The sequence below is a fragment of the Leiobunum rupestre genome, chromosome 7, assembly GCF_980474605.1.
Source record: "Leiobunum rupestre chromosome 7, qqLeiRupe1.1.hap1, whole genome shotgun sequence".
Taxonomy (NCBI): domain Eukaryota; kingdom Metazoa; phylum Arthropoda; class Arachnida; order Opiliones; family Sclerosomatidae; genus Leiobunum; species Leiobunum rupestre.
Genome location: NC_143390.1, coordinates 23,798,300 through 23,826,034, shown reverse-complemented (window position 1 = coordinate 23,826,034; position 27,735 = coordinate 23,798,300). Strand labels below are relative to the sequence as shown.

Genomic DNA, 27,735 nt, shown 5'->3' with positions numbered 1-27,735 from the left:
CGTGGCGCCGTCTATCTCTCAATGGTTCGTTCAAATAAGACGCGTTTTCAGCAAAAATATTTTTTTCTTCAAAATAATGGATGGCGCCACGGGTCATATGATAACGTTTGCTCGTCATTTTAGAGCAGACGGCACATTCGTATTTTTCAAAAACTTGTTTCGCGAGGAGCAGATTTGATTGGATCTCTAGATTAATATTCCCAACTCAATGATGGAACCATCCTTTTCGGCTGTAATTATTTAATTATTAGAACGTATTTAGGTTACGGAGAACGTAATATCCATCCCGTTTACTGTAAAGGGACTTACTAACATGGGTAACGTAATGAAACAATAAGTATGACAAGGTGGGGTGACGGAGTGGTTAGCACTTTCGCCTCGCAGCCGGGTTCGATTCCAGCTTGTGGCACTGGGTGAAAACTCGGAACCACTCCTTCCGCGTAGAGTTTGCAAGCTCTCTCCTCACTGGTTTAAGGGGTTTTCCCTCGAGTTCTTCGGTTTCCACTTTCCATATAAACTTGTAGAGGTTAACGGCAATAGTTAGTGTAGGGAAATAAAGGGTTTGCCACCACCCTCCTACGCATTGTAACCCGGCCACTTGATTAAAGGCATTAAAAGTCGCTCGATGACTTGGGCCTAAGGTGGTGCCTTGGGTTATTTAGCCAAAATTAACGCAACTAAGTTATTGCTCAATCAAGGTTTTGTTCTCAGTACAGAGCCCCCTAGCGTGTAAATATACTCAAGGCGAAATATACTGCTTTCAAGGACAATAATATATTACTCAGTTCGGATAGGCGCGAGTAGCAGTATCGAAAATAGTTTCCGTAAGAAAATTTAGCATTAGGACTTGTGATTCTTACGTTAATTATCCTCAGACTGAAAATCGTCGTACAGAATGTTTAAAAAAAAACATTGTATTGATACAATAATTGAAATCTACTAATTATTGTAATTAATTCTTTAAATTTAATCTTTAAAATCGACTTTTATTAAAGCTGCACGAACTGAATTTAATTTGAACTTCTCGCTAAATAATTAGGGAAACGGACCTGGAAAGGTTGACTAGTCCATTCTCAGTAACATGAATACATGCTAGCATTAAAGCTGAGTAAGATGTTAATTAATTGTTCTTTTACGCAATTTGGATGGAATTTATTTTCAATTTTACCTTTTTCGTAGTTATTTTCAAATTAAAAATAAATCAAATGAAATACGTTCTTGATCTCGATACACCATTTTTTTTATGAGTAAATCAAATCTACAAAAATAGGTATATCAAATTGTTTAATCCAGGATTTCCACCAGTCAGGAAAAACAGGGAAATCAGGAAAAAGTCAGGGAGTTTAAAAATGGGCCTAAAAAGTTTTATCTTGAGACTTTTTTTAAAGGTAATTTTACTCTAGATCTATGGCAAATTCTGTTATTATTATTTAGTTTCTTGAAAGGGTTTTTAACGTTGAAATAACTTTTGTGTTGAAATATAAGTTGATTAAATTTATTAACTTCTGATAAATGTAAAAGTTAAGAATTGTTTAATTTTGGCCGTTAAGTCAGGGGAAATCTGTTAAATCAGGGTTGCCACACGTCAGGGAATTTAAAAATGGGCCTAAAACGTCCGGGAAATGTCAGGGAATTTTAAGAATTGGTAAAAATCGTGGGAAAAGTCAGGTAATTCAATTTTATCTTGGCACTTTTTGAAGGTAATTTAATTCTAGATCAATGTCAAATTCTACGATTATCATTTATTTCCTTGAATGTTTGGCTAATTTTTTCAACATTGCAATAACCTTTTTACTGAAATATAAGTCCATCTAAATTTATTAACTTCTGATAAAAGTAAAATATATAAGAAAATTTTGGCCTTAATAAGTCAGGGAAAATCTCTTAAAATGGTCAGGGAAAACAGGGAATAGTCAGGAAATTTTAATCTGAAAATTTTGTGGGAACCCTGTAAATGATCAGGGAATATAATTTTGAAAATATTGTGGCAACCCTGCGACTACAAATTTCCAATTTTTTCCTATAAATATTTTAATATTTTTTGTGGTCACCCTGCAATACGAATTTGACCAGGTTGAAGATGCTTTTACAAAGGGTAACGCCATTTGAGGTATATTTTTAAATACCCAAAGTCTAACCAGATGGCGCCAAGTCTTTAAATTTATTAACTTCTGATAAAAATAAAATATAAAGTTAAAAATTGTCTAATTTTGGTTTTAAAAGTCAGGGAAAATATCTTAAAATGGTCAGGGAAAACCGGGAATAGTCAGGGAATTTGAATCTGAAACTTTTGTGGCAACCCTGTAATCAGTCAAATAGAGCTTGTAGTTTTCGCAGTCGTTGTTGGGGCGGTCGTTATATTGACGCCCGCGGAAACCGAAGGTATCGCTTAAATTATTCATCCTCGTAGATATAAAGTGGATTCCGGATTATAGACACGTACTCTTCTTCGCGAACCTTTTCTACAGTCGAATAGCGGCGACTGTATGGCACAAACGTACTTTTCAGCGCCCCGAAAATTCCTTCGATTCTAGCCTTTCTCCCAATATAAGTAAAACATCGGCAGGTGTTTGGCGAGAAGGAAATTTTCGAACGAAGAGAGGAAGGAATAAATCTTCTCTTATCTTAATATTAAAGAGAGAATGGGCTTTTTTTCTTCTCGAAAACGTTAATACCCAACCGTGGCTCCGCGCGGGGAATCCGGGCGTCAATGGTAAACTGGCCTTTTCTTAGCCTCTTGTATTAGAACAGTCCCTGAAATATCTTTGGGAGAAAGTTTAGAGAGAGAGAGGGGGGGGGGGAGTAAATGGAGAATAATTTTCCGCTGGTTGTGCAATATTTTACTTCGTTTTTCACACTCGCCGATCCTCCCGAATTTCATTCGCGCGATTTTTTTTGTTGAGAAAACTCAGTTTTATATCCGGATTTTAGGAGAAGGGAATTTTGAATAACGGAGTGCCAACTTTATTATTAAAGTGTAAAGAAAAGGCGACACCTTCTGAACAATTTCATTATCTCGGGGGAAAAGGCGGTAAAAAATGAGTAAAGAAAGTGAGTGAGAATCGCTTTCCGGCACTCCTGCCAAGGAAATGATCCGTAGATCGAAATACGTCATACTCGGGCCACTCGGAAATGTACGTAAGTTTCGCTAACAAATACATTTTTTACGAGCCTATACAGGGTGTTTCAAAAGGTTCTGCAAAAATGTTAAAGGCCTAGGTTTTTTTCCGCCTGTCACCCTTTTAAGTTTACTTTCCTTCCAAACAAATACCCTGGTGGTAGGCCAACAGCGGAACACGTTGGCCTACGACCAGGCTATTTGTTTGGATGGAAAGTAAATTTAAAGGGTGACAGGCTGAACCAAACCTAGGCCTTTAAGGAGTTGTAGGGGTGAGTTGAGAAGTATGCCTGTTTTTTTCCCATTTTCCTACGATGAGATAAAAGAGCGCTAGAGAGCTTCAAAGTGTGGCCTACTAGCCCCGGGAAGTAGGCTGCAACAAACACAAAACCGACTGAACATTGCGGGCAGCCCGTGGTCGACCTACTTCGTTCCTGTTCTGTAAAACGAACAATACGTTTGTAACGAACCATTCGCCGAGAAGTTCAAGTAAAAAATTAAGTAACGTACCCAGAATGTGCCTGTCTCACGTAATCGTGGATGCGCCGGTTCGGGTACATTTCCTGGTAGAGACGTTGAGCAGCCAAAACATTGCCATCCGCTCGTCCATACACGAAATGAATATCCGACAGTTCTTCCGAAGTTTGAAAGTGATGAGAATTCGCGGTCTATCACGACTTTAAATACTGTTTAAGTTTACGTTTTTACATTGCTTACCTCAATTTGTTTACGAAGTAATTTTTTACCTATCACACGAACCCAAACCTTAATTTTCGCGTTTCCCCGCTGCTTGGTTTGGCGCTTGTTGCAGCCTACTTCCAGGGGCTAGTAGGCCACACTTTGAAGCTCTCTGGCGCTCTTTTAACTCATCGTAGGAAATGGGAAAAAAAACCGGCATACTTCTCAACTCACCCCCTACAACTCCTTATAAATTTGGCATAACCTTTCGAAACACCCTGTATAGCTGCAGCGTAAGTTGTATTATTCGCTTATTATATAATGGGCCTTTGCGCTCGCCAGTGGCTTGTCCATTATGTCGCTAATTAAATTACCCGGGAAGCGAGCGACTCTGTAAATGCGTTTTATAACGGCGGACTTTAATTAAATGTAGATGGCGCTTTCGACGGAATGGTTAGCTCATTTTTTTCCCTTTTAAGTATTGATATTGAATAGCTCGTAGAGCGTGAAAGACTTTTAGAAATTGGTCTGTGGCGGCTATTCAAAGTTTGCTCAGATTTCTCAACTCGTTTGGTTTTTATTAGTCTTTTGTAGATAATGGTGATCTATGACTTCCCGTCGATGCTCGCTGGTTCGTAGGAAAACATCCCTAATTATAGGAAAGAGCTGAACCCCCGAAAGGAAAACTGGCGCCACGAGTCTTTGGAAAAACTGCCTTTTATTTAGAAAAAAAGGATGGGGTAATTTTAATATCTGCTATCGCAGCTTAATTCAATCCCGCGATAAACCCCGGAATCGATAAATGCGTTGGATAAAGGACTTAAAATCTGTTCCCATGGCGACTTTCTGTCAATTCTGTTACTAGCATTCCAATTTACCAAGGAAGATCTATGAGATCTATTAGATCTTCCTTGAATCTACATAAACTGGGTTTTAAATAGTGTTGTAACTCGGAAAATTACCGAGACCTTTTTTCCGGAAAATTTTCCGTATTTTTCCGATAAAAATTTCAAAAAGTTTTCATTCCATGATTAGTCTATAGTTAATATTGTTTGCAATTTTAAATAAAGCGGCATTTTCGCCACATTTTTTTCGAATCTAAAAGTAAAACTAAACCTCTAGACTAGCTTTAAACTGATTAACAATGTTACACTATTAATGTTTTGTAGTATGTTTACAGTTATTAGACGTTTTATATTGATAAAAAGTTTAAAAAAATTAAAACCCCTCAGAAGTAATTTATGTTTAAATTTTTTATTCTTCCGATTTGCGGAATTGTTTCCGCATTTTATTTTTCCGGATAATAGAGCGTTCTATAAAATCGGCCCAAAACCGGCCAAACTTTTCATTCAGACTATAGGGCTAGTTCAGCAGGACTAACAACGTTTGTTATTCTTTGGTTTAAGAGAATTCGGCTTATGTCCTGTCTTTATACGAATATTTTAGAGACGTACCTTTTAGGAATTGTAGGAGGGACCCTAGGTGTTGAAGACTTGAAGTATGTTTGGGGTTAAGGATATTTTCATGATCAAAGTTTCTTTTTAAACCCGTGGATTTGGGACTAGTATTTTGCTTATTTGCCATCATACATTTATTACAAAAATTATTTAAAATAAGAAAAACGGCAACTACGCTACTCCTAAAAATCGACTGCTCTCAATTTCTTACGGGTTTTCCAAATAAATATTTTTATCTCACAAGAAAAACCGGCCAAGCCTTCACCTCCTCCACACCGATTTTATAGAACGCTCTATTAACAACACTAGTTTTAAATTATAGGTACAGATTGTGACCGTGAATTTGGTTATCCAAACTTTGAAATCTATATCAATTGGAACGCTATTTAACAAATTTTAAAAGGGGTATATTTCAATAGATCATTCAAGCAGTTTCAATGAAATCCAATTAATTAATTAATTGATACTAGACGTTTATTCAACTATCAATGCTAGTAAAATAATATTTACTTTGTTAAGACCAAATAAACGACGGTCAATTTATCGGCAATACGTAATTTGAATGGTCTTGGCAAATTTTCTAATCACCTCTAATTACTATCGTTTGTTAAAGAGTAAGTTGCAAATAGATTTTCGGAATATAAATTAAACTACTTTATATTTTTCTTGTTCATGATGAAATACCGAGTGAAATACCGTCGTTAGGTTTATTTAAAGGGGAACGGCCAAGCTTTTCTAAATATGGTCAATAACGTCAATCACCACTCTAAAATTTTAAATTATTTTGGCGTTCTACTAATTATTCCCAATTAACTACGAAACGGAAAGCAATTAAACATTATGTTTGGGTATTTTAAACGCTTCATTTAATAATAACATTAAAGGCCTAGGTTTTGTTCTGCCTGTTACCCTTTTAAATTTACTTTCCTTCCAAACAAATACCCTGGTGGTAGGCCAACGTGTTCCGCTGTTGGCCTACCACCAGGGTATTTGTTTGGTGGGAAGTAAACTTAAAGGGTAAGAGGCGAAAAAAACCTAGGTGAAGAGGACTCGGAGAAAATTAAAGGGTCGAACTACTAACTAGTCTTCAGTGTAGACTACTTCGCTAATAACTAATTCTTGATTAGAAGGCGTTATCAAATACAAAAAACAAAGAGCAAATTTAAAGTAAAAAATATCAATACATTAAGTCGTAACCCTAGGCCTTTAAAGGGAATATAACCTCAGGTTTTAGGTGTGGAACACCAAACTTGGACCATTTCCCGTTCCCTCCTATGACTTTATATATTTTTGGCGCTGTTTAGTGACTTCCCGCCAAAATTGCTTACATAAAAAAGCATAAAAAACATAAAAAAACGACTTGAGGTTATATTCCCTTTAAGGCGGTAACAAATAACTTGCAACTTACTGTTTAATTAAATTTATCGTAAGAATATTTGCGACATGATCTCATTTTGATCCCGGGTCGCCTCAACTGTGGTCCCTAAAGTGTCCGCGGATGTCAAATTAGCGAGGGTATAGATCTAGAGATTGCGCGAATCCTGGTTGTGATTCTATTGGATCCCCACGACGAACGTGGGGTGGTCAATCGAAACTAGAACGTACGTATGGTTCGGCCGTTGTTCGTAAACCCCGGCGATATATTTGAACAAGTATAGAAAAAGAGTCTGGATTCCGAGGCGAAAGAATAATACATTTCCCTAAGGATAGTTTTACTCCTCTATACACTCGAGCGACGGGGGTCAGTGGTCTTAACGCCCGCTGGTCAAGGAAGACGCGAAATGGATGCCTGACTCTACGTGTCCGGAAAGCCAGAGTGCCGGGACCTCGAGTGTGACCCCCCCGGGCTTTGACGCGGCGACCTTTGGAGCCTGGTAATTACCACGCCGGGAATTTTTTTTAATTCTTAACAACAGTCCGAAGAGACGTAGTTGATGGCTTAGCAGGAGCGTAATCGTCGCGCGTCGGATACATCGATCATTATTATTATTCCTTCTTAATGTAATGAGCTCGGTTTGTCCATTACCCGACGCGTTATATTCCGTTGTAGCTTCATTTATTTCTACGTTTTCGTCTGGCTACTTTCCGCCTTGTTCGCAGCGTGTTCGAATTCCTCCTGGGAATTGTTTGTTTGTAGGTTCTATCTCTTCTCGTCTCGTTAATTCCGTTCTAACAAATGCAATATATCGTGACGCTGCCTCGTAAACGCGCACGAAAAATTGCTCTAATTTGAATAAATGATCTTAAAATAAAATATAAAAGAAAAATACTAACAAAAACACAACCAGAAATATTTATTTTGATACATTAAATACTTTTTTCCATTCTATTCCAGAATATTCAAAAATGTATTCATTCATACAATGCATTTGGGGGAGGAAAGGGGATGGAATGGGCACCGCTCCTCTTATTTTGAGCGCTTTTGTTATTATGAGTGAAATTGAGCGGCAAAAAGTTGTTTTAAAAGAGCGCGAAATGGAAATGAGAGGTACGCTAATTTCAGCGCTCTGTAAAGAGTGAAAGGAGAGGAGCTCTTATTTTACCGCTCCAAAAAGAGCGAGAGGAGAGGAGTGCTTATTTTATCGCTCAAAAAAGAGCGAAGAGAGAGAAGCGCTCAAAAATGCGTGAGCGTGAGCGGATATTAGGCTAGCTAGTGCGAGCGGTGAGTGAGCTGAGCGACTCTTTGACGAAAATGCCCAACACTGCAAGAGGGTGGGATAGGCTTCGTTATTATGACGCTGTTAAAAAATTGTTTTGATGAACAAAGTTTCGAACCGTGGCTATTTCTATTGCCAAAGCTTAGTTCGAAATTTATTTCGTTAAATTTTAAAGCGGACTTTTTTCGATAGAAAATAGGTAAAAATATGAACAGTAAATACTTTTATTTATGATTAACAACTGATTTTGTAGAAGTAGGAAAACGTTTTGTGGATCGATTCACAGTCTCCTGATTGGCTTTAAGCATAGACGAAGAGATTACGTAAAAAGCAGAGAGACACCGCCCAGCCCGGCCCCGGACGAGGGGCCGGGCATTCACCAAGATTTCTAGATTTCTTGTCGGATTACGGGATTTCAAGATTTCACGTCGGATTACGGGATTTCAAGATTTCACTTCGGATTACGGGATTTCAAGATTTCACGTCGGATTACGGGATTTCAAGATTTCACGTCGGATTACGGGACTTCAAGATTTCACGTCGGATTTCGGGATTTCTATATTTATCGTCGGATTTCGGGATTTCTATAGATATCGTCGGATTTCGGGATTTGTAGATTTATCGTCGAATTACGGGATTTATCGTTGGATTTCGGGATTTGTAGATTTATCGTCGGATTTCGGGATTTCTATAGATATCGTCGGATTTCGGGATTTCTATAGATATCGTCGGATTTCGGGATTTGTAGATTTATCGTCGGATTTCGGGATTTGTAGATTTATCGTTGGATTTCGGGATTTCTATAGATATCGTCGGATTTCGGGATTTGTAGATTTATCGTCGGATTTCTCGATTTGTAGATTTATCGTCGGATTTCTCGATTTGTAGATTTATCGTCGGATTTCGGGATTTGTAGATTTATCGTCGGATTTCGGGATTTCTATAGATATCGTCGGATTTCGGGATTTCTATAGATATCGTCGGATCTCGGGATTTGTAGATTTATCGTCGGATTTCGGGATTTCTATAGATATCGTCGGATTTCGGGATTTGTAGATTTATCGTCGGATTTCTCGATTTGTAGATTTATCGTCGGATTTCTCGATTTGTAGATTTATCGTCGGATTACGGGATTTATCGTCAGATTTCGGGCTTTGTAGATTTATCGTCGGATTTCGGGATTTGTAGATTTATCGTCGGATTTCGGGATTTCTATAGATATCGTCGGATTTCGGGATTTCTATAGATATCGTCGGATTTCGGGATTTGTAGATTTATCGTCGGATTTCGGGATTTCTATAGATATCGTCGGATTTCGGGATTTGTAGATTTATCGTCGGATTTCTCGATTTGTAGATTTATCGTCGGATTTCTCGATTTGTAGATTTATCGTCGGATTTCGGGATTTGTAGATTTATCGTCGGATTTCGGGATTTCTATAGATATCGTCGGATTTCGGGATTTGTAGATTTATCGTCGGATTACGGGATTTATCGTTGGATTTCGGGATTTGTAGATTTATCGTCGGATTTCGGGATTTGTAGATTTATCGTCGGATTTCGGGATTTGTAGATTTATCGTCGGATTTCGGGATTTGTAGATTTATCGTCGGATTTCGGGATATGTAGATTTATCGTCGGATTTCGGGATTTGTAGATTTATCGTCGGATTACGGGATTTCTATAGATATCGTCGGATTTCGGGATTTGTAGATTTATCGTCGGATTTCGGGATTTGTAGATTTATCGTCGGATTTCGGGATTTCTATAGATATCGTCGGATTTCGGGCTTTGTAGATTTATCGTCGGATTTCGGGATTTGTAGATTTATCGTCGGATTTCGGGATTTGTAGATTTATCGTCGGATTTCGGGATTTCTATAGATATCGTCGGATTTCGGGATTTCTATAGATATCGTCGGATTTCGGGATTTGTAGATTTATCGTCGGATTTCGGGATTTGTAGATTTATCGTTGGATTTCGGGATTTCTATAGATATCGTCGGATTTCGGGATTTGTAGATTTATCGTCGGATTTCTCGATTTGTAGATTTATCGTCGGATTTCTCGATTTGTAGATTTATCGTCGGATTTCGGGATTTGTAGATTTATCGTCGGATTTCGGGATTTCTATAGATATCGTCGGATTTCGGGATTTCTATAGATATCGTCGGATTTCGGGATTTGTAGATTTATCGTCGGATTTCGGGATTTCTATAGATATCGTCGGATTTCGGGATTTGTAGATTTATCGTCGGATTTCTCGATTTGTAGATTTATCGTCGGATTTCTCGATTTGTAGATTTATCGTCGGATTACGGGATTTATCGTCAGATTTCGGGCTTTGTAGATTTATCGTCGGATTTCGGGATTTGTAGATTTATCGTCGGATTTCGGGATTTGTAGATTTATCGTCGGATTTCGGGATTTCTATAGATATCGTCGGATTTCGGGATTTCTATAGATATCGTCGGATTTCGGGATTTGTAGATTTATCGTCGGATTTCGGGATTTGTAGATTTATCGTCGGATTTCGGGATTTCTATAGATATCGTCGGATTTCGGGATTTGTAGATTTATCGTCGGATTTCGGGATTTGTAGATTTATCGTCGGATTTCGGGATTTCTATAGATATCGTCGGATTTCGGGATTTGTAGATTTATCGTCGGATTTCTCGATTTGTAGATTTATCGTCGGATTTCGGGATTTGTAGATTTATCGTCGGATTTCGGGATTTGTAGATTTATCGTCGGATTTCGGGATTTCTATAGATATCGTCGGATTTCGGGATTTGTAGATTTATCGTCGGATTTCGGGATTTGTAGATTTATCGTCGGATTTCGGGATTTCTATAGATATCGTCGGATTTCGGGATTTGTAGATTTATCGTCGGATTTCTCGATTTGTAGATTTATCGTCGGATTTCTCGATTTGTAGATTTATCGTCGGATTACGGGATTTATCGTCAGATTTCGGGCTTTGTAGATTTATCGTCGGATTTCGGGATTTGTAGATTTATCGTCGGATTTCGGGATTTGTAGTTTTATCGTCGGATTTCGGGATTTCTATAGATATCGTCGGATTTCGGGATTTCTATAGATATCGTCGGATTTCGGGATTTGTAGATTTATCGTCGGATTACGGGATTTGTAGATTTATCGTCGGATTACGGGATTTGTAGATTTATCGGCGGATTACGGGATTTGTAGATTTATCGGCGGATTTCGGGATTTGTAGATTTATCGTCGGATTACGGGATTTGTAGATTTATCGTCGGATTGCGGGATTTGTAGATTTATCGTCGGATTTCGGGATTTGTAGATTTATCGTCGGATTGCGGGATTTGTAGATTTATCGTCGGATTTCGGGATTTGTAGATTTATCGTCGGATTTCGGGATTTGTAGATTTATCGTCGGATTTCGGGATTTGTAGATTTATCGTCGGATTTCGGTATTTTTAGATTTATCGTCGGATTACGGGATTTTGAAGAAATCCAGGCTGTATTTCGGATTTATTGGAAAGCGTACGGGACTTCTTTGAATGTCCGAGCCCTCGGCCGCGGATGATAAAAAGGATATTGACATAGCTCTACATTGACGGTATTCGTGATACTTTCGGTATAAATGATTAATAAAATGTCTATTTATTGATTAATTTTCCTTAACGAGTGTGTCGGGTGAAATATGGGGGAGGGGGTACAGTGAAGGCGAAGAGGGGGGGAGGGGAAGGTGTTCCCTCTTGCGCGTCCATCTCTCTCACAGCGACCAGAGAAAGGAGAGAAACGGAGATAGTGAATTACTAGTGTTCCGAATCTTTGTCGTGCCGGCAAATTGCGGCCTGGCTCGTCCATTGACATCTGGTGTCTCCCCTCCCCTTCCCTTCACGGTCCATTAGTTTCTCTGGAGTGGTGGGATTGTTTCCCCCCTCCCCGGCCATCAGAAATTAGACGACTCGCGACGTAAATCAGCGAAGAAGCCGTGGCTAATCGAAAAAACCTATTGTATTTGGTCCCAAGCTGTATGTAACCTCGATGTAACCACTGGACAGAAGTGGGTTACTTTCTAAATCTGAAGTACATGTAAAACGTGCTCGCGTAAGGGTGAGTTCGATTAAAGGCCGACTACATAAATCTTCGGCTTACTCTGTCTTTCACTGGAAGTAGGCTGACTGCATGGCACACGTGTATTGCAGTAAGCCTACTTCCATTGAAAGACAGAGTAAACCGAAGATTTTTGTAGTCGGCCTTTAAACTGCTCGCCTGTCTAGTGGAGAGACCTAGTAAACGACAATTTTTGGAAAATGTCGTGTTACTGTAATAGTGTGTCAGAATTTATAGCCCGGTGTACCTAGCAACAGGGGCCATACCACCGGAGGCCTATCATTATAGTCCCAAAGCCCGGACAGGTGACAAATCCAGCATATGGGTAGTAGTACTAGTAATAGTAAAGGTAGGGCTGTTGTCTCGCGTGGCGTGAAGGGCTTGCTACCACCCTCCTACGCATTGTAACCCGGCCACTTGAATTAATGGTTTTAAATGTCGCTTGATGACTTAGGCCTAAGGTGGTGCCTTGGGTATTAGCCTGGATGATGATGATGATGATTATTATTATTATTGAAAGTTCGAGTATAAAGGCTAATTGTAGTGTTGTAAGTCGGAAAATGACCGAGGCCCTTTTTCCGGAAACTTTTCCGTATTTCTCCGAAAAAAAAAATTATTCCATGATTACGCTAATATATTGTTTGCAAAAATAAAGCGTCATTTTCGCCTCATTTTGTCGAATCTAAAAGTAAAACTAAACCTCTAGACTAGTTTAAACTGATTAACCATGTAACGCTATTAATGTTTTGTAGTATGTTTACTGATATTAGACATTTTATATCGATAAAAAGATAAAAACATTAGGCCAAAACTATTCGCTCGCTTTGGGACGAAAAGAGTACACCTTTTACCCCAAACTAGCAACTTCTTCCATACAATAACAGCCAAACTGTATTTTGAAGTTGCTCACTATTTCCTTAAAATTACTCCAAAACTAGCGAATAGTTTTCGCCTACTAAAAACCCTTAAAAAGTAATTTGTTTAAATTTTTTATTTTTCCGATTTGCGGAAAATTTTCTGGAAATTTTTCCGCATTTTATTTTTCCGGAAAATTAACAACACTAACTAATTGTATACCTACTGTAAAAATGACCACCCCCCTCCCCGAATTTTTTTTCGTTGAGATGTACCAGTAAGTACAACTTACATTACCATAAGAAATAATGTAAATAAAAATCCAAAAACTTGTTTATCTCGAATTTAAAAAAAGGCATTTACTGGGTTATGCCGCCGGATAGCCGTGCGGGTAAACTTCGATTATATACGATAGGATAAAGTGTGTGTATCTTTACGGTAACGCGTGGAGGGTAAATACCTTTTGACTGTTTGTTTGACATTCTCTCTAAATAAATGTGTTCCATCGTAGGCACAGAGTCGCTTTTACTATATAGGAAAATCGGTTCGAAATCAACAGGAAAGTCCCAATATCTGATTAAAAAATCGGTTCCAAATCTTGAAATCAACAGGAAAGTCCCAATATCTGATCCAAAATCTCGAAGTCAACAGGAAAGTCCCAATATCTGATCAAAAATCGGTTCCAAATCTCGAAATCAACAGGAAAGTCCCAATATCTGATCAAAAATCGGTTCCAAATCTCGAAATCAACAGGGAAGTCCCAATATCTGATCAAAAATCGGTTCCAAATCTCGAAATCAACAGGAAAGTCCCAATATCTGATAAAAAAACGGTTCCAAAATCTCGAAATCAACAGGAAAGTCCCAATATCTGATCAAAAATCGGTTCCAAAATCTCTAAATCAGTCTAAAACAAGATGTCACGGACATTTGAGTACACACAATCCTCCTGATGTGTTAAGTACATCTAGCATATTAAAGTTAAATTTAAAGCAAATTTATAATATCCCTGCACACTAACTTAATAAGCGCATTATAGCAATTTTGGCCGCCTGATGGAAAATACCCCCAAAGCTCCAATACGCGGGAAACGTTAATAATATGAGATATCAAAAAATAGGCCATGTTCGAAATTAAAAATGGATATTGCTCGATTTCTGGGCCCAAATCGCAGAATTGGATATAAAGGACATCGCACTTCTTCTATGGGATTTGGCTTTCGACAGATTTTTTTCAAAAGGAAACATGTTGCTAAGCTTGATCAAAGGAGCAAAATTGTCACGTGCCATTTTTCCCTAGCTTTTATAGTTTGTCCAGTATCAGCGGTCAAAAGTGGACAAAACTTAGTATAGTCTATTTGTTAAAAGGAGTCACGGCCCATCGGTTAGCGCTCGACGCTCGCGCGTCGCTAGTCCGGGCTCACTATCAATAGAGTTTTCTTGCTAAGATTTTTACACCTCTACTTCATTATTTCTTTTCTCGCAACTTATTATTCGATTAATATTCGTACGTGGAATTATTTATTATTCAATAATTTATGAGCAATAATAAAATAAAATAAATACTAAAGAAATCAGAATATGATTAACCGTTTCGTTGAATCCCACATTCAACACTCGCTCATAGTTAAGAAACAGTCACTCAACAACAGATCAAACACTTATTTATAGATACAGCACATACTCGGTTAAAGTCACGGTCACACGACAGTTAAGACTCAATACTTAACTATTTATCTACTGAGTTCGTTCATCGTGCGATCAGAACGTCGTAAGAACGAAACAAATACGACGCTCGGTTTTGGGAAGCACCCTGAATTTCGGGAAGAAACCTCTATTGATAGTGAGCCCGGACTAGCGACGCGCAAACATAGAGCGCTAAGCGATGGGCCAAGACTTCTTTTAACAAATAGACGACACTAAGTTTCGTCCACTTTTGACCGCTGCTACTGGCCAAACTATAGGAGCTAGGGAAAAATGGCAATGGACAATTTTTCTCCTTTGATCAAGCCCAACAACATGTTTCAATTTGAAAATAATTCGGTCGAAAGCCAAATCCCATAGAAGAAGTGCGATGTCCTTTCAAAAAGGTGGGGTATTTTCTATTGAATGATGTATCAATTTCTCTTATAACTCCATCGGTCGATTAAGAGTTCAGTTAGAATAATGCCTAAATCACAGAAATGAAAGTTCTGGGCAACTTGTCCCAAAAATCAATATTGGGTTATTGAAGATGATGTTCTACCCAATAAATTGACGTATCATTGACCCTTCTAGACCTAATTTTTGAAGAGTTATGTATGATTCGGCAGCGGTATCAGCGGCTACACGGTACGTGATCTTAGTACCCACAAATCTATTAGAGATTGTGTATAAAAACCGAAATCAACACAAAAATTGTACCCTGAAATCTTAAAATCAGTTTCTCATTTCTGAAATAACTTTCAAGTTCAAAATCCAATACGCAAAATTGGTAGGGGGTTCCGACCCTTAAATCTTACCAATTTTAGTTTTGCATCTCAAAATTTGTAAACAAGGACTTTATTATAAAATAAATATATTTTAGTGTATTTCTAATGCATTATGCTTGACGTTCGAGATATAGCATATAATAATTTTTTAAGCCTACTAAGTCAATTTTATCTCCTACTTTTAAGCGGTAAGAGTATTGCAAAATCCGCTTAGAAGTTCAAGTGGATCGTTTTTGATATAATATTTGCACTGTACGATAGGTGGTAGTTTCATTTCTGGAGGTATTTTAGTAATAATTTATGACGCGGGAAACCTCAAAGACGTTGAGAAATTAATTTAATTCCAGAGAAAATTCTTGCTTTTGAGATTCGCGCAAAGGGAAAGGTTGGTCTCAAATTAAATTAAAATATTTAATTAACTCGACATTCGAGAGTTCAAATATTCATTTCGCCGCTAGTCCGATATTGTTTAATTTGACGAAGTCACGAATATAGTTAGATTTCTCTTTATTTTTAGATTATTGGCCGAATGAATCGTGTTTCAATTTCTTTAGGCGTAGTTCGCGCTTTAGAAGAGTTTCAAGTGTGGTTAGTTGGTGTTCGAGTATAAGTATATTTCCAGGGTTAATAATTATAATAATCATCAGCTCGGCTAATACCCAAGGCACCACCTTAGGCCTAAGTCATCAAGCGACTTGCCTTAGTTAATAACGGTGTGTTTAGAATCGCTTCACACCCACGCCCCTTTTTATGTAAATAATTTCGCTAAATCCCCTCGAAAAGGAGCAAATATTTTTTAAAGTTTCAACGAATTCATTTTGTATTTTTATTTCCATAATTAGCCTTTTCAGTTTACAAAGAGCCACGTTGTGGCAAATGCGAGAACCTCATGAACTGCTGGATTTTCGTCTGCTAAGCGGAAGATTTTTCAATAAAGCGTCTGCTTAGCAGACGAAAATCAGGCAGTTTATGAGCTTCTTGCATTTGCCCCTACGTGGCTCTATGTAAACTGAAAAGGCTAATTCCACATTAGGGTCATTCCGTGACAAAACGACCTAGTTTTTTTTAATTTTAACACCCGACCCCTTTCGATTTCGCCAAAATTTTGTATACAAGGTTTTTTGGGCCTAGGAAAACGATTTTGACAGTTTCATAACGATCGGTTCAGCCGTTTACGAGATACAGCATACGCGTTTTTTCAAAAGTTCGCCTTGACCCCCTAAATGTTTTCTAGTATATCTTATGACATAATTATCGCAAAATCACATGTAATACCTCATTTTAAAGACAATGCGCACCCTAATATGAATATTTAATCAGAGTTGTCATTTGACGTAAATGTCATTAAAATCTGGGCCTTTAAATAATTTGACCTTTGACCTTGCCCAGACACCTCAGTCGTAGGTCAACGATTTTAGCATTTTTAAAATTCCCACTATCGAATACATAATAATCACTCAAAATCTCAAAGTAATATTTGTAGTTTTCGAGATATTAATTTTTGAAATTTACCCCACCACACACAAAATGAAATACCAAAACCATTTATTTTTATAGTTTACACACCAATTAATTTTTTATTTACACAAAACAGCTTAAACTTCTTTATACATGGAAAAGGCTTTGGTAATTTTATTTTTATCGTGTTCTTTGATTTGATAGCCTTTCGAATTTGGTAAACCTACAAGAATTTCAATTGCACATAGAACATTTTCACTTGACACCCAACTGCTATCGATCCTTCTGGGCCATGTGTATTTGTCCGAAATACCAGGGGGACGCAAAAAGTTTACAAAGAAGTCTCCAAACTCTTCTGATACTTCCTCAATTAATCCAACGTAAAGTTGGCCTTTGTAGACGCTGGCTACCAAATTTCCCACTTTAAAGTTTTCAGCCTCTTGATTTCGAGTATCTGACAATTCTAAAGTCGAAACCTTAACTGTGGTTAGCGAATCGTCATTAGATAACGGAGAAACCATGATTTCATTTAACGATTTCGGAACGAATTTATGAAACCCTCGAGTTCCTTTTACTGTTATGGCTTTAGAAAACCTTTCTTTTAAAAGTTCCTTTTGTCGCTCAATTTCTTCGTTTTTAACATAGATGAACTTGATATTTTCGAAGTTTGATAGGCAGAAATTAAACATATCTGTTGGAGTCAAAATCTGTCCAGTCACTGGTCGCTGAAGACTGACTCTTGCTGTTTTACGCTTCACTGTTCCGCCAATTCCGTCACAAGGTCCCTTGCCATGAGATGTGGCAAAAAAATGCCATTCAGCGTCCAAACCAAAATCTTGTTTGTTGCAACAGAGATTAGAAAAGTTGTATTTGTTTTTATACTGTCCAGCACATCCATCCGTAAAATAAATTAGCTTTCTAACATTAGGAACATGTGTTTTTATATTTGGAATTAGATAAGTTAAAAAACTGTGAACAGTATTGGTTGTATGTGTTCTGGTATCACAGATAATACAAAAATTTAAGTGGTTAAGTTCTCCGTTTTCGACTACCCTGAAGTAGATTACGAAGGGATGCACTGTCGCTTGAGAATTGTCCCAATGGGACCCTTGTGCTTCGTCTTGAATTACGAAGGAATAGTTCTCCGCAAAATCACCGAGAACAATTACGTCACCAGGTTTTAGAGTTTTTTTGAGGTTTTTAAGATAATTAGATTGCGACTTAGATGTGTAATGATGACGCGTTAGTTCAAGTAGTTTAATGGCCAAAGAGTCGAAAAAGTTTTCAACACTCTCGCTCAAGGTCATGAGCTTTGTGCTGTCAGTTGTCACCCATTGCATGAACTTTATATTTTCAAAATCTTCTAAAAGGTTCGTTAAATATTCATTTTCAAGTAGACCATTTTTCCCAGGACAGTCCTTGCACACCCTCATCATACAATTCCTGTTTTGAGTGTGACACACGGTGAGCGCCATGAAATCGATATCACATTTTAAAGGACAAGGAGACGGTAGAGCTGATATCATTAGCTTGACATTTTGGTGATAGGTGCAGACACACACTGAATGTGTACCTGACGAACCTGCTAATACACACCAAGGTGGTCGTAGATAACAAAATGACGAAAATCCTAACGTCAAATCATGCTCTTCCTTGAATTTGTTATAGAGCTCTCTCAGGTTCAGCAGTACAAGCCTCTTTTGATGATGTTCTTTTTGACCTGTCTCGTGGTTTCTAACTGACACAAACTCCTTTTGTCCAGGTGTCATACGACTGTTATCGTCATTTTCGTAAAATTCAACGACCTTTGATTTAACGTCTTCGGTCAATATTAATCCCTTCGATTGTTTCTCTGGTAGCGAAAGAATTCCTTGACTAGATTTAAGATTCCTGCTTCGTTTGACCATGTATTCTGGTGCTCCAAATTCCTCCATTGTGCGTTGTATTCCAAATGGTGACAAGGTCAGGATCTGAAGCTTTTCGCCGTATGATGTCTTGGAGTTATTGAATTTCTCTCTCAGTTCGTTCAAAATATTCTCATATAATCGATGTTCTTCGAGCTTTCTAAAAACATCGTCCGTAACCATATTATCGTCTGTTTCATCAAGAGAAATTTCCATTGACTCTTCTAATTTGCGTTTCAATGAATTGTTCACAGCGTTTAACTTAGTCCTGCTTAGAATTGTTTTTTGGCGAGATGACAAACCTTCTGTACAAAAGTTAAAAAATATATGTATTTATATATGTATACATATATAAATTCTTTCAAATTGAATATATTTCTTACTTCTTTTAACAGGAGATTCTCCCAAGTTTATTAGAGTTTCGTTAACTGCCACTAAAGCTATAGCTTTGTCGTCTTGCGTCGCATCTCCCGATGAACAAGGTTGACTAAATGAAAAAGAATCGCTTTCTTGTGATTCTTGTGCAGTGTGAACTTCTGAAACGTCCAACTGTATTTGGAGTTCATCCTTTACTTTTTTTCCAGCAGACATAAAACACTGGATGCACAACTTATTTCCAGCGATAACTTCAATTCCTCGTAACTTTAATTTTTTGAACAAATCCAATGAAATAGTTTTTAGTCCACTCTTTCTTTCAGCGTCGTGAGTCCCAAAAGGATTCATACACTTCTTTTGACTCGTTGAATACCTTTTCATAAAAAGTTCTTCATGGTGACGACATATGTTTCTTATTTTGGACATAGGTATAGCTGTTCGGCTGCTAAGAACTAATTTGTCATCCTCGGACAGATGGTTGTTGATACCAACTGTTTTCGAAAGTGTTTGCAAATGACATTTACTACTGTCTCTCCAAAACGAACAATTTCGATCCATTTCAGGGCTTTGTTCGAGAATATACAGTTAAATAAATTCTATTTCGCTACTCAATTATCGCTGTTAATATATTTAACTACTCAATTATAACTATTATATATTAAAAAGATATTAAAACATTTTTACGTTATTAAAAACGTAATCGATATGACTAAGAGCAATATTGGGTTTTCTTGAGATATCTAGCACATTTCCATTTTAGGGTGCAGTAAGATACGCTACAATAATATTGAACGCCAGACTATACTAAGGACAAGCAATTTAGTGATGTCTTCTGTCTACAGATAACATGCAAAACTAAAAATAATATGTAAATAACTCAACTTAATTTAAGAATTAGTGTATTTGATATTCTAAACTCAAAATTACCAAAATAATAATATTTTTAATTTATTTAGTAGGTCAACTAGTTTCGTGTATAAAATAGCATTTTCATTAATTTGAGGGGTAAATTTCAAAAATTAATATCTCGAAAACTACAAATATTACTTTGAGATTTTGAGTGATTATTATGTATTCGATAGTGGGAATTTTAAAAATGCTAAAATCGTTGACCTACGACTGAGGTGTCTGGGCAAGGTTAAAGGTCAAATTATTTAAAGGCCCAGATTTTAATGACATTTACGTCAAATGACAACTCTGATTAAATATTCATATTAGGGTGCGCATTGTCTTTAAAATGAGGTATTACATGTGATTTTGCGATAATTATGTCTTAAGATATAGTAGAAAACATTTAGGGGGTCAAGGCGTACTTTTGAAAAAACGCGTATGCTGTATCTCGTAAACGGCTGAACCGATCGTTATGAAACTGTCAAAATCGTTTTCCTAGGCCCAAAAAACCCTGTATACAAAATTTGGGCAAAATCGAAAGGGGTCGGGTGTTCTGTGGCAGGCGTTTTGTCATGGAATGACCCATTATTTAAAATTATTATATTATATTATTTATATCTTTGTTCGAGGGGTTAACAATCCCAAAATAGTACTGCTACAAAAAAAGTATTTTAAAAATTCTAGTTTCGCATTAGAGAACCTGAAAAAAAAATCAACCATTAAAATTTGTTTTATGATTTTATTTTTAATATTCGTAAAATTAGTTATCGCTAATGGGAGTGGAGGAGGAGGGGGAGCTCGCTTTAACATCGCGCAAATTGTCCATATCAAAAGTCGTATGAAAGCGAATCAAACTATCGGGAGAAAATTACAGAAAATTCCGATCTAATTTCGGGATCGTGTTTATAAAGTTGAGCTATCGCGTGATTTTTCTTAAACCGGACTTTATCTCTTTAAGCCTCGCTTTGGGGCAAATTTTTACCTAGATTTGGTTGGTTGGAGTACGGGATAATTACTCCGGTCTCTATTGGAGGGAAAATAGGCGAGATTATTCGCGCTGCTATCGCCTCCAGGCGGCGAACGGTTCGGATTGCCCTTAGTGGCAATTTCCAAAGGTTCTAAGCGAATTTAATGGTAATCGAACTATCGCTAAGAGCGGAGGGACTAATAGAAATTTTTCCGATTTCGGCGTATTCGAAACCGCGCGAGAGGGGCTCTTTAAGATCTATTAGACTCTATTTTGTCCATCTATAGGAAGCTTCCCCGAAACTGATAAGCCTTTTCCGTTAATAGAATATCGACACTCGCGGTTCCGGGCGTAAACTTTACCCATCCGTCCTACTTTCTCTTCGCTTTCGACTAAACCTGACCCCGGATTGTACCGAGGTCCGTAATTGATTTGACGTGGCCCGAAGAGTACCTAATTATCGGTTTAATTTGAAGACTTTGTAGCGAGCGTTCAAAACTGGATTTAAATTAACTTGACCGATCATAATTCGGGCGGCGTACCTCGCTCCTCTCTCTCGTTCGAATTAAATGGCCTATAATTGAATTTGGCGCCGTTCCGCGGAAATAAAGTGGCCGGCAATATTGGAGTGGGGTCAGTTGACGCCATGCCGACTTAAAAGACTTATCCCGTCGTCCGACGTAATTTGATTCCGGCAGCCGCGATGGCAATATCTTGAAAACGTAAGAAATTGAAACGAATCGAAGGCAGACTTCCCGATATGATTATCCTTTTCTTCGGGGCCGCCTTTTAGGACTTCCTTTCGTCTCGCGGCTGGTTGCAGTCCTTTCACAGAGAGAGTGTCTTAGTTAAAGAGATCTACCGCGAAGGACGTCCTACATTTTCCTCGCCAAAGGTTTCGGGGCTCACGGTCACCCGGAAAGGAACAAATACAGTCTCTTACTCGGACATTTTCCTTTGACCATAGAGAACCCTATAGTTCGCCATTTTCTCTTGGCTGCCTTATAACTTGTTAAAAATGCGCGTGAATTCCTAGAAAGGGGGCAGGTTTCGGAGCACGTTAAAATCATGAACTTAAACCCCTCCGTTCAAACCGAACTCTTTTTGAAGTTAAGAGTCAGAATACCTAGTTGCCCCTTCGCCCGAGCAGTTAACTCGAGTACGAAATTAATAAAGTATTTCTCAACCAAAGAAAACGTATCTTCTTTAAAAACCCACAAAAAACTTCAAAATAATAATATAGTTGCGCCCGCTAAAAAAGTTATACATAATGAAAGATAAAATTTTTTCAGTCGGTTCTGCGCATAAATTATATTTACCGTGAGTATAATCTCCCAAGCTAATCGTAGCCAAAAAAAAAAACATAAGAAAATTCTAGAACCGTTTTCTTCATAATTTACCGCCTTGCCTAGGCTACCTCATGTGCTTCCCTACAGCTCGCCATGTTTGCTATGCTTCCCTATACCTCCCCACGTTTGCTACGCTTCCCTATAGCTCCCCACGTTTGCTGTGCTTCCCTATAGCTCCCCACGTTTGCTACGCTTCCCTATAGCTCCCCACGTTTGCTACGCTTCCCTATAGCTCCCCACGTTTGCTGTGCTTCCCTATAGCTCCCCACGTTTGCTGTGCTTCCCTATAGCTCCCCACGTTTGCTGTGTTTCCCTATAGCTCGCCACGTTTGCTGTGCTTCCCGATAGCTCGCCACGTTTGCTGTGCCATGTTTGCCTAGGCTGTTCTATGGTTTGCCATTCTGTCTAGCCTCCCTCGTTGATCAATAACCTTATATATTTTATAATTTTTATACATCTAGAAAACATTTTAGAACTAGTAAAGAAAGTCAAAATCAACTTGTTTTCTGCGTTTCTTTTACTATTGCATTCGAGATGGACACTTAGTTAGCGGACGGGGGGTGGGGGTTGGGTGAAAAGCAATCAGACAGTTCTTCAGTCTGAGACATTTGAGCGGGGAAGGGGATTCGAATTGATGTCTGGGAACACGATATCCGTCATGCTATATTTCCTCATCTTCCCGTCTGTACCCAATTCCCTTGTATATTCCACTCTCTCTTCTAGTCCTCTTAACGAAGTTTTCTCTTTCTTTGGCAGTTCATTTCGACGATTTCCAGATCCTCAGGGCCATTGGCAAAGGGAGCTTCGGAAAAGTAAGTCCTCCAAATTTCGTTCACTTCCACTTTATTTGCCTTTCTGTCTTCTTCTACGCTCCCCCCCCCCGCCCTCCTCTTCCCACCTTCCAAGCTGGCTGACTTTACCTTTCGATGATTAATTCACCTCCCCTATTTTTATTTTTCGATTATTTTCTGTTCAAGAGACACTGTCCAGTATTTAATCTTGACTTTAGAATTCGGCCCTGAGCAAAGAAGATAAATCATGTAAATTTTTCATTTTCGGCCGATTCTTTTCGCGAGCAGAATTCGTCCCTGAGCAAAGTGAAACTACAATTAATACAGTCCGATAAATCCTGTAAATTTTTCATTTTCGGCCGATTCTTTTCGCGAGTAAAAATCGTCCCTGAGCAAAGTGAAACTACAATTAATACAGTCAGATAAATCCTGTACATTTTTCATTTTCGGCCGATTCTTTTCGCGAGTAAAAATCGTCCCTGAGCAAAGTGAAACTACAATTAATACAGTCAGATAAATCCTGTACATTTTTCATTTTCGGCCGATTCTTTTCGCGAGTAAAAATCGTCCCTGAGCAAAGTGAAACTACAATTAATACAGTCAGATAAATCCTGTACATTTTTCATTTTCGGCCGATTCTTTTCGCGATTAGAATTCGTCCCTGAGCAAAGTGAAACTACAATTAATACAGTCAGATAAATCCCATACATTTTCATTTTCGGCCTATTCTTTCCGCGAGTAAAAATCGTCCCTGAGCAAAGTGAAACTAAAATTTATACAGTCGGATAAATCCTGTACATCCGTCGATTCTTTGCGCGAATTTCGGCCGGAAAATCTGATGAAACTAGTCTGCGTGTAGGAACTGGGTATAGTGGGCACTTAAAAGTTCGTTGGTAATTTTATTCTGGTAGTTTCCCAACGATATTAATATAAATTTTGCTATAATAAGTTCGTATTAAAGGCGGTAGTCTCTTTGAAATGTTCCAATTAGCGGGGATTACTCAAAAACGAGAGATTTAAAAGAAATCCGCTTATACAAAGAGAGGAAGAGAGAGAGTACGCTTTTAATGAGCGGATTTTTCTGGAAAATCTTTCTTATCTCGTTTTCCTTGGAATGGCAGACGGTATTCGCGTGATCTTCTTGTATTTCAATGTTCCAGTTGAAATATCCGCCGCTTTAATAAAATGCTCGCAAATATTTACCTCAGCGAAAGGTTTTTCGGCTCGTGGCGCCAGATCAAATAAGATTTCGATTGACACTTTTTTCTTCGCTTTTTGTTTTTCGATTTCTTCTTTGAACATCTTTCGTTTTTCCGTAAACTTCGTCCTAGAACAGCCAACAAGTAGCCCCGTTAACCTATGACCCTTGGCTACCGTCACTCTTACGAAGTGTGAGCGCGAAAAATAACAATTTAGTGGTGCAATTCGCAGCCTCGGGGCCCGATTTGGAACAAACGCGGTATGTCTCCCCGAAAATGTACAGTTATCTACAATAGTTACGGCTCTATTGGGGCCTGAAATTAATAATTTTCCGGGGCCGGGCCCGCTCTCCGCGGCCCTGGCCTACTAGCCGGGGTATCGATTTCTATCAGCTTTGCCAGGGTAACGAATCGAAATTGGTTCGGATGTGACACCCGCATCTCGGTAAATGAGCTCATTAAATCTTAGAAACCGTAAAACAGTCGCTACTTGGACAACGTTGAGTTGAGGAGTTAAGTCGCAGGTTCACCAACTTGTGGTGTAGCTTGGATTTTGTTTTGGGGGGTCACGCGACTGAAAAACAAAATGTGTGTACAACCGTACGTTTCGGGGGGTTCACGCTCTCTGTGGACATGGATTAAATAACCTTACAGGGATAGTTCTCTAATACATTTGACTATACTACGAGTTGAAGATGTTTGTTTCAAACGAGGCTGCCAGATATTTTTGCCGTCCCCTCAATTTTACCCCCTTTACCGATACAAATCCGGAACAAGATTTTTTGATACGTCGCCATCTCGCGGCGGCTTTTGGCGAATTTAATATTTTTCCAACGGTTTGTTTTATTACATTTGAAATTGAAATATTCAATCGTGGTCAGTACCTCAGTGGCTCTAGAGCTTCCTGGTTTAATGTGGGAAATAATAAGTACTGTAAGCGACCTTTTCCATATGGTTTTTTAGCCATTTATGTATATCACCTAGTTTTTCGTTAAATTGTTTATAGGCTTTCAAACTGTAAACAAGTTTTCAATAGATAGGCCTTGGCCTACAAAAATAATAATTTCATCAATCGCGATTGCACCCCCTTTGCAATCCCCCCCCCCCCCGTGTAAAATCGAGACTTCCGGTCGTTGACAATTCTGGCCACCAGGGTACGTCTCAAATATTGTACCCCACAGAACTATCCCTGTAAGGTTATTTAATCCATGCTGTGACCTTCTGGCTATTTCCCGCGTCTTGAGCGCCCAGATATTCCGTGATGTCCACCTCCGATAAAGTATCTGTCTCGAAACTGCGCTATCTGGAAAGACAAAGAGAGGGAAGGTTATTCGCCGAGAACTTTAAAAGCCAAGAAGCCGAAGCGGTGAATCTAAATGACTGCTGGCTTCTGGAAAAGGAACTAGAGGAGACTGGCAACATTTCCCGTCTGTCCTCAAAGCCCCAGTCCTCTTTGATTTCCGGTTTAAACGAGAAAGAAAAAGTTTCGATGGAAAACTTATTTAAAGAGCGACCTTTTAAAGACTCCCTTTTTTCAAACCCATTCGCCGCTTCTTGACGCTCGCTTCAAACCTCGCGCGATGTAACAGGGTTCATACAAACCTGGAGAACCTGGAAAACCAGGAAATATCAGTGAAACAGATTCTTTCCAAAAAATCAGGATAATTTTAAATATTTAACCAAAACCTGGAAATATCAGTGAAACAGATTCTTTCCAAAAAATCAGGGAAATTTTTAATATTTTACCAAAACCTGGAAATATCAGTGAAACAGATTCTTTCCAAAAAAATCAGGGAAATTTTAAATATTTAACCAAAACCTGAATATATCAGGGAAATTCGTTTAAGTCTGGAAGCGCCTCAATAATGATATATAATTTTACGATTAAACGAAAACATACGGTGCTTTAGCACCTGGAAATACGAGGGAAATTTCCAGGAGAAAACCTGGAAATATCAGAGAAATTAATTTTCCAAATGTTGAATGAAACCTGTGTAAATTGTCGTACTTTTATCTCAATTAACAAAAAATCGATCTTTTGAATGTTTGGGCACATCTTTCATCGCCACCGAACTGATCTGCCAAGATCGGAAAAAAAGCGAGATTTATTCCATTCCATAAGCGACGAAATAAATCGTTTCCAAGGCAACCGTTCATTAGTTTCCGATCACGTCGTATTTTTCCGTCCTCCGAGACGCTATCATTCCAGTAAAAGTATCTCGCCCTAAATGTTGTACTTGAGACCGGCGTAGGGCTTCGTACTACGGAAACTTTACCGACTCCACGGCCTCGAATACGCTTCGCCTTTTAAGAATTGCCTTCATCTTCATCTTCACTCTCACCAAAATACGCCTACTAGCTGCTACTGGAGATTTGATCTTCGCCTCGTTTCTAGGGATGTTTTTGTCCGTTTTCACTCTTTCCAAAAATTATCTTCAAGCCCTAAAGAAAAGAAAACAGTCAAATAAAATTATTTTATAGCGTAGTGATAATATTAATTAATATATTTTTATCTCGCCTAACCAACTTGTTAAAATGGGAAAACAAAATCACGTGACTACCTTTTCACAGCCAACTTTGATTCGGTAACTGGTGTTCATAGTTGGTCGTGTGACGTTAAAGAAAAAAATATTCCTTCCAGATAATTAACTTACACCTTTCTATTACAAAATGTTTTAAATAATAATAATAAATAGATAATTTAGACGAATCGATAAAAATTTAAACCACCATTAGAAAAATAAAATAAATAATAGTTCGTATTTCTTAGGATAGATGGCGCTTCGCTCTCCACAAAGTCACGTGACTATCATCTTTTCAGCCCCCCTGGACTTTATAGTTTCGCCTATTGGCCTTTCCATGAAATATTTCTTTCTACGTCACCCACCACCAATTTCGCTAAAAATAAACAAAAATTCGCTAAAACTAAACAAAAGTTGGCTGTACTTTTGCATTTTCCGGTAAGATTTCCCCGAACATTTTACACGGAGCTCGGGTAAGGCTTATTGACTTCGGACTTCGGAGTTCAAAGTTCAAACTGATTTTCATTTATTTTCGATACTAATTAAATGAATTATTATTGCAATACTCATAGTATAATTGTTAATACTTAGATATTATTTTACTAGTATTTTATGATAAACAACAATCTTTACCTGATGCACTACTGTGGCTGTCAATGAAATGTTAAACCTTAGTTCATAAGGCTATAAACATTAACAGTTAATCATCATCGAAACTGGGCTAAATGTTTCGTTATTTTAAATATTTAAATCCTCTCCTTTTATGACTAGTTAAGTAAACGAAATACTTTTATACTTTAAACATTTGATATAACAAATTTAACAATATCACTTGGATTAATTTTAATCCGCCGTGTTTTGTAAATACTTACACTCCAATGTCAGTAGCAGACGACATACCGAACGAGGGTAAAAACAAGGAGTAATATATGTATCGTGGATCTAA

At 38.1% G+C, this 27,735-nt stretch overlaps 1 protein-coding gene across 2 annotated transcripts in view; it reads left to right on the top strand.

Moving 5' to 3' along the window:
* Positions 1 to 27,735, top strand: part of LOC149935250 (serine/threonine-protein kinase 32B) — a 107,488-nt gene that overhangs the window by 57,727 nt on the left and 22,026 nt on the right. For both annotated transcript variants that reach the window (XM_090153980.1, XM_090153979.1), the window contains exon 2: positions 23,034 to 23,089. In XM_090153980.1, coding sequence (XP_090010106.1) covers positions 23,034 to 23,089 — 56 coding nt within the window. The remainder of the gene's footprint in view (positions 1 to 23,033; positions 23,090 to 27,735) is intronic.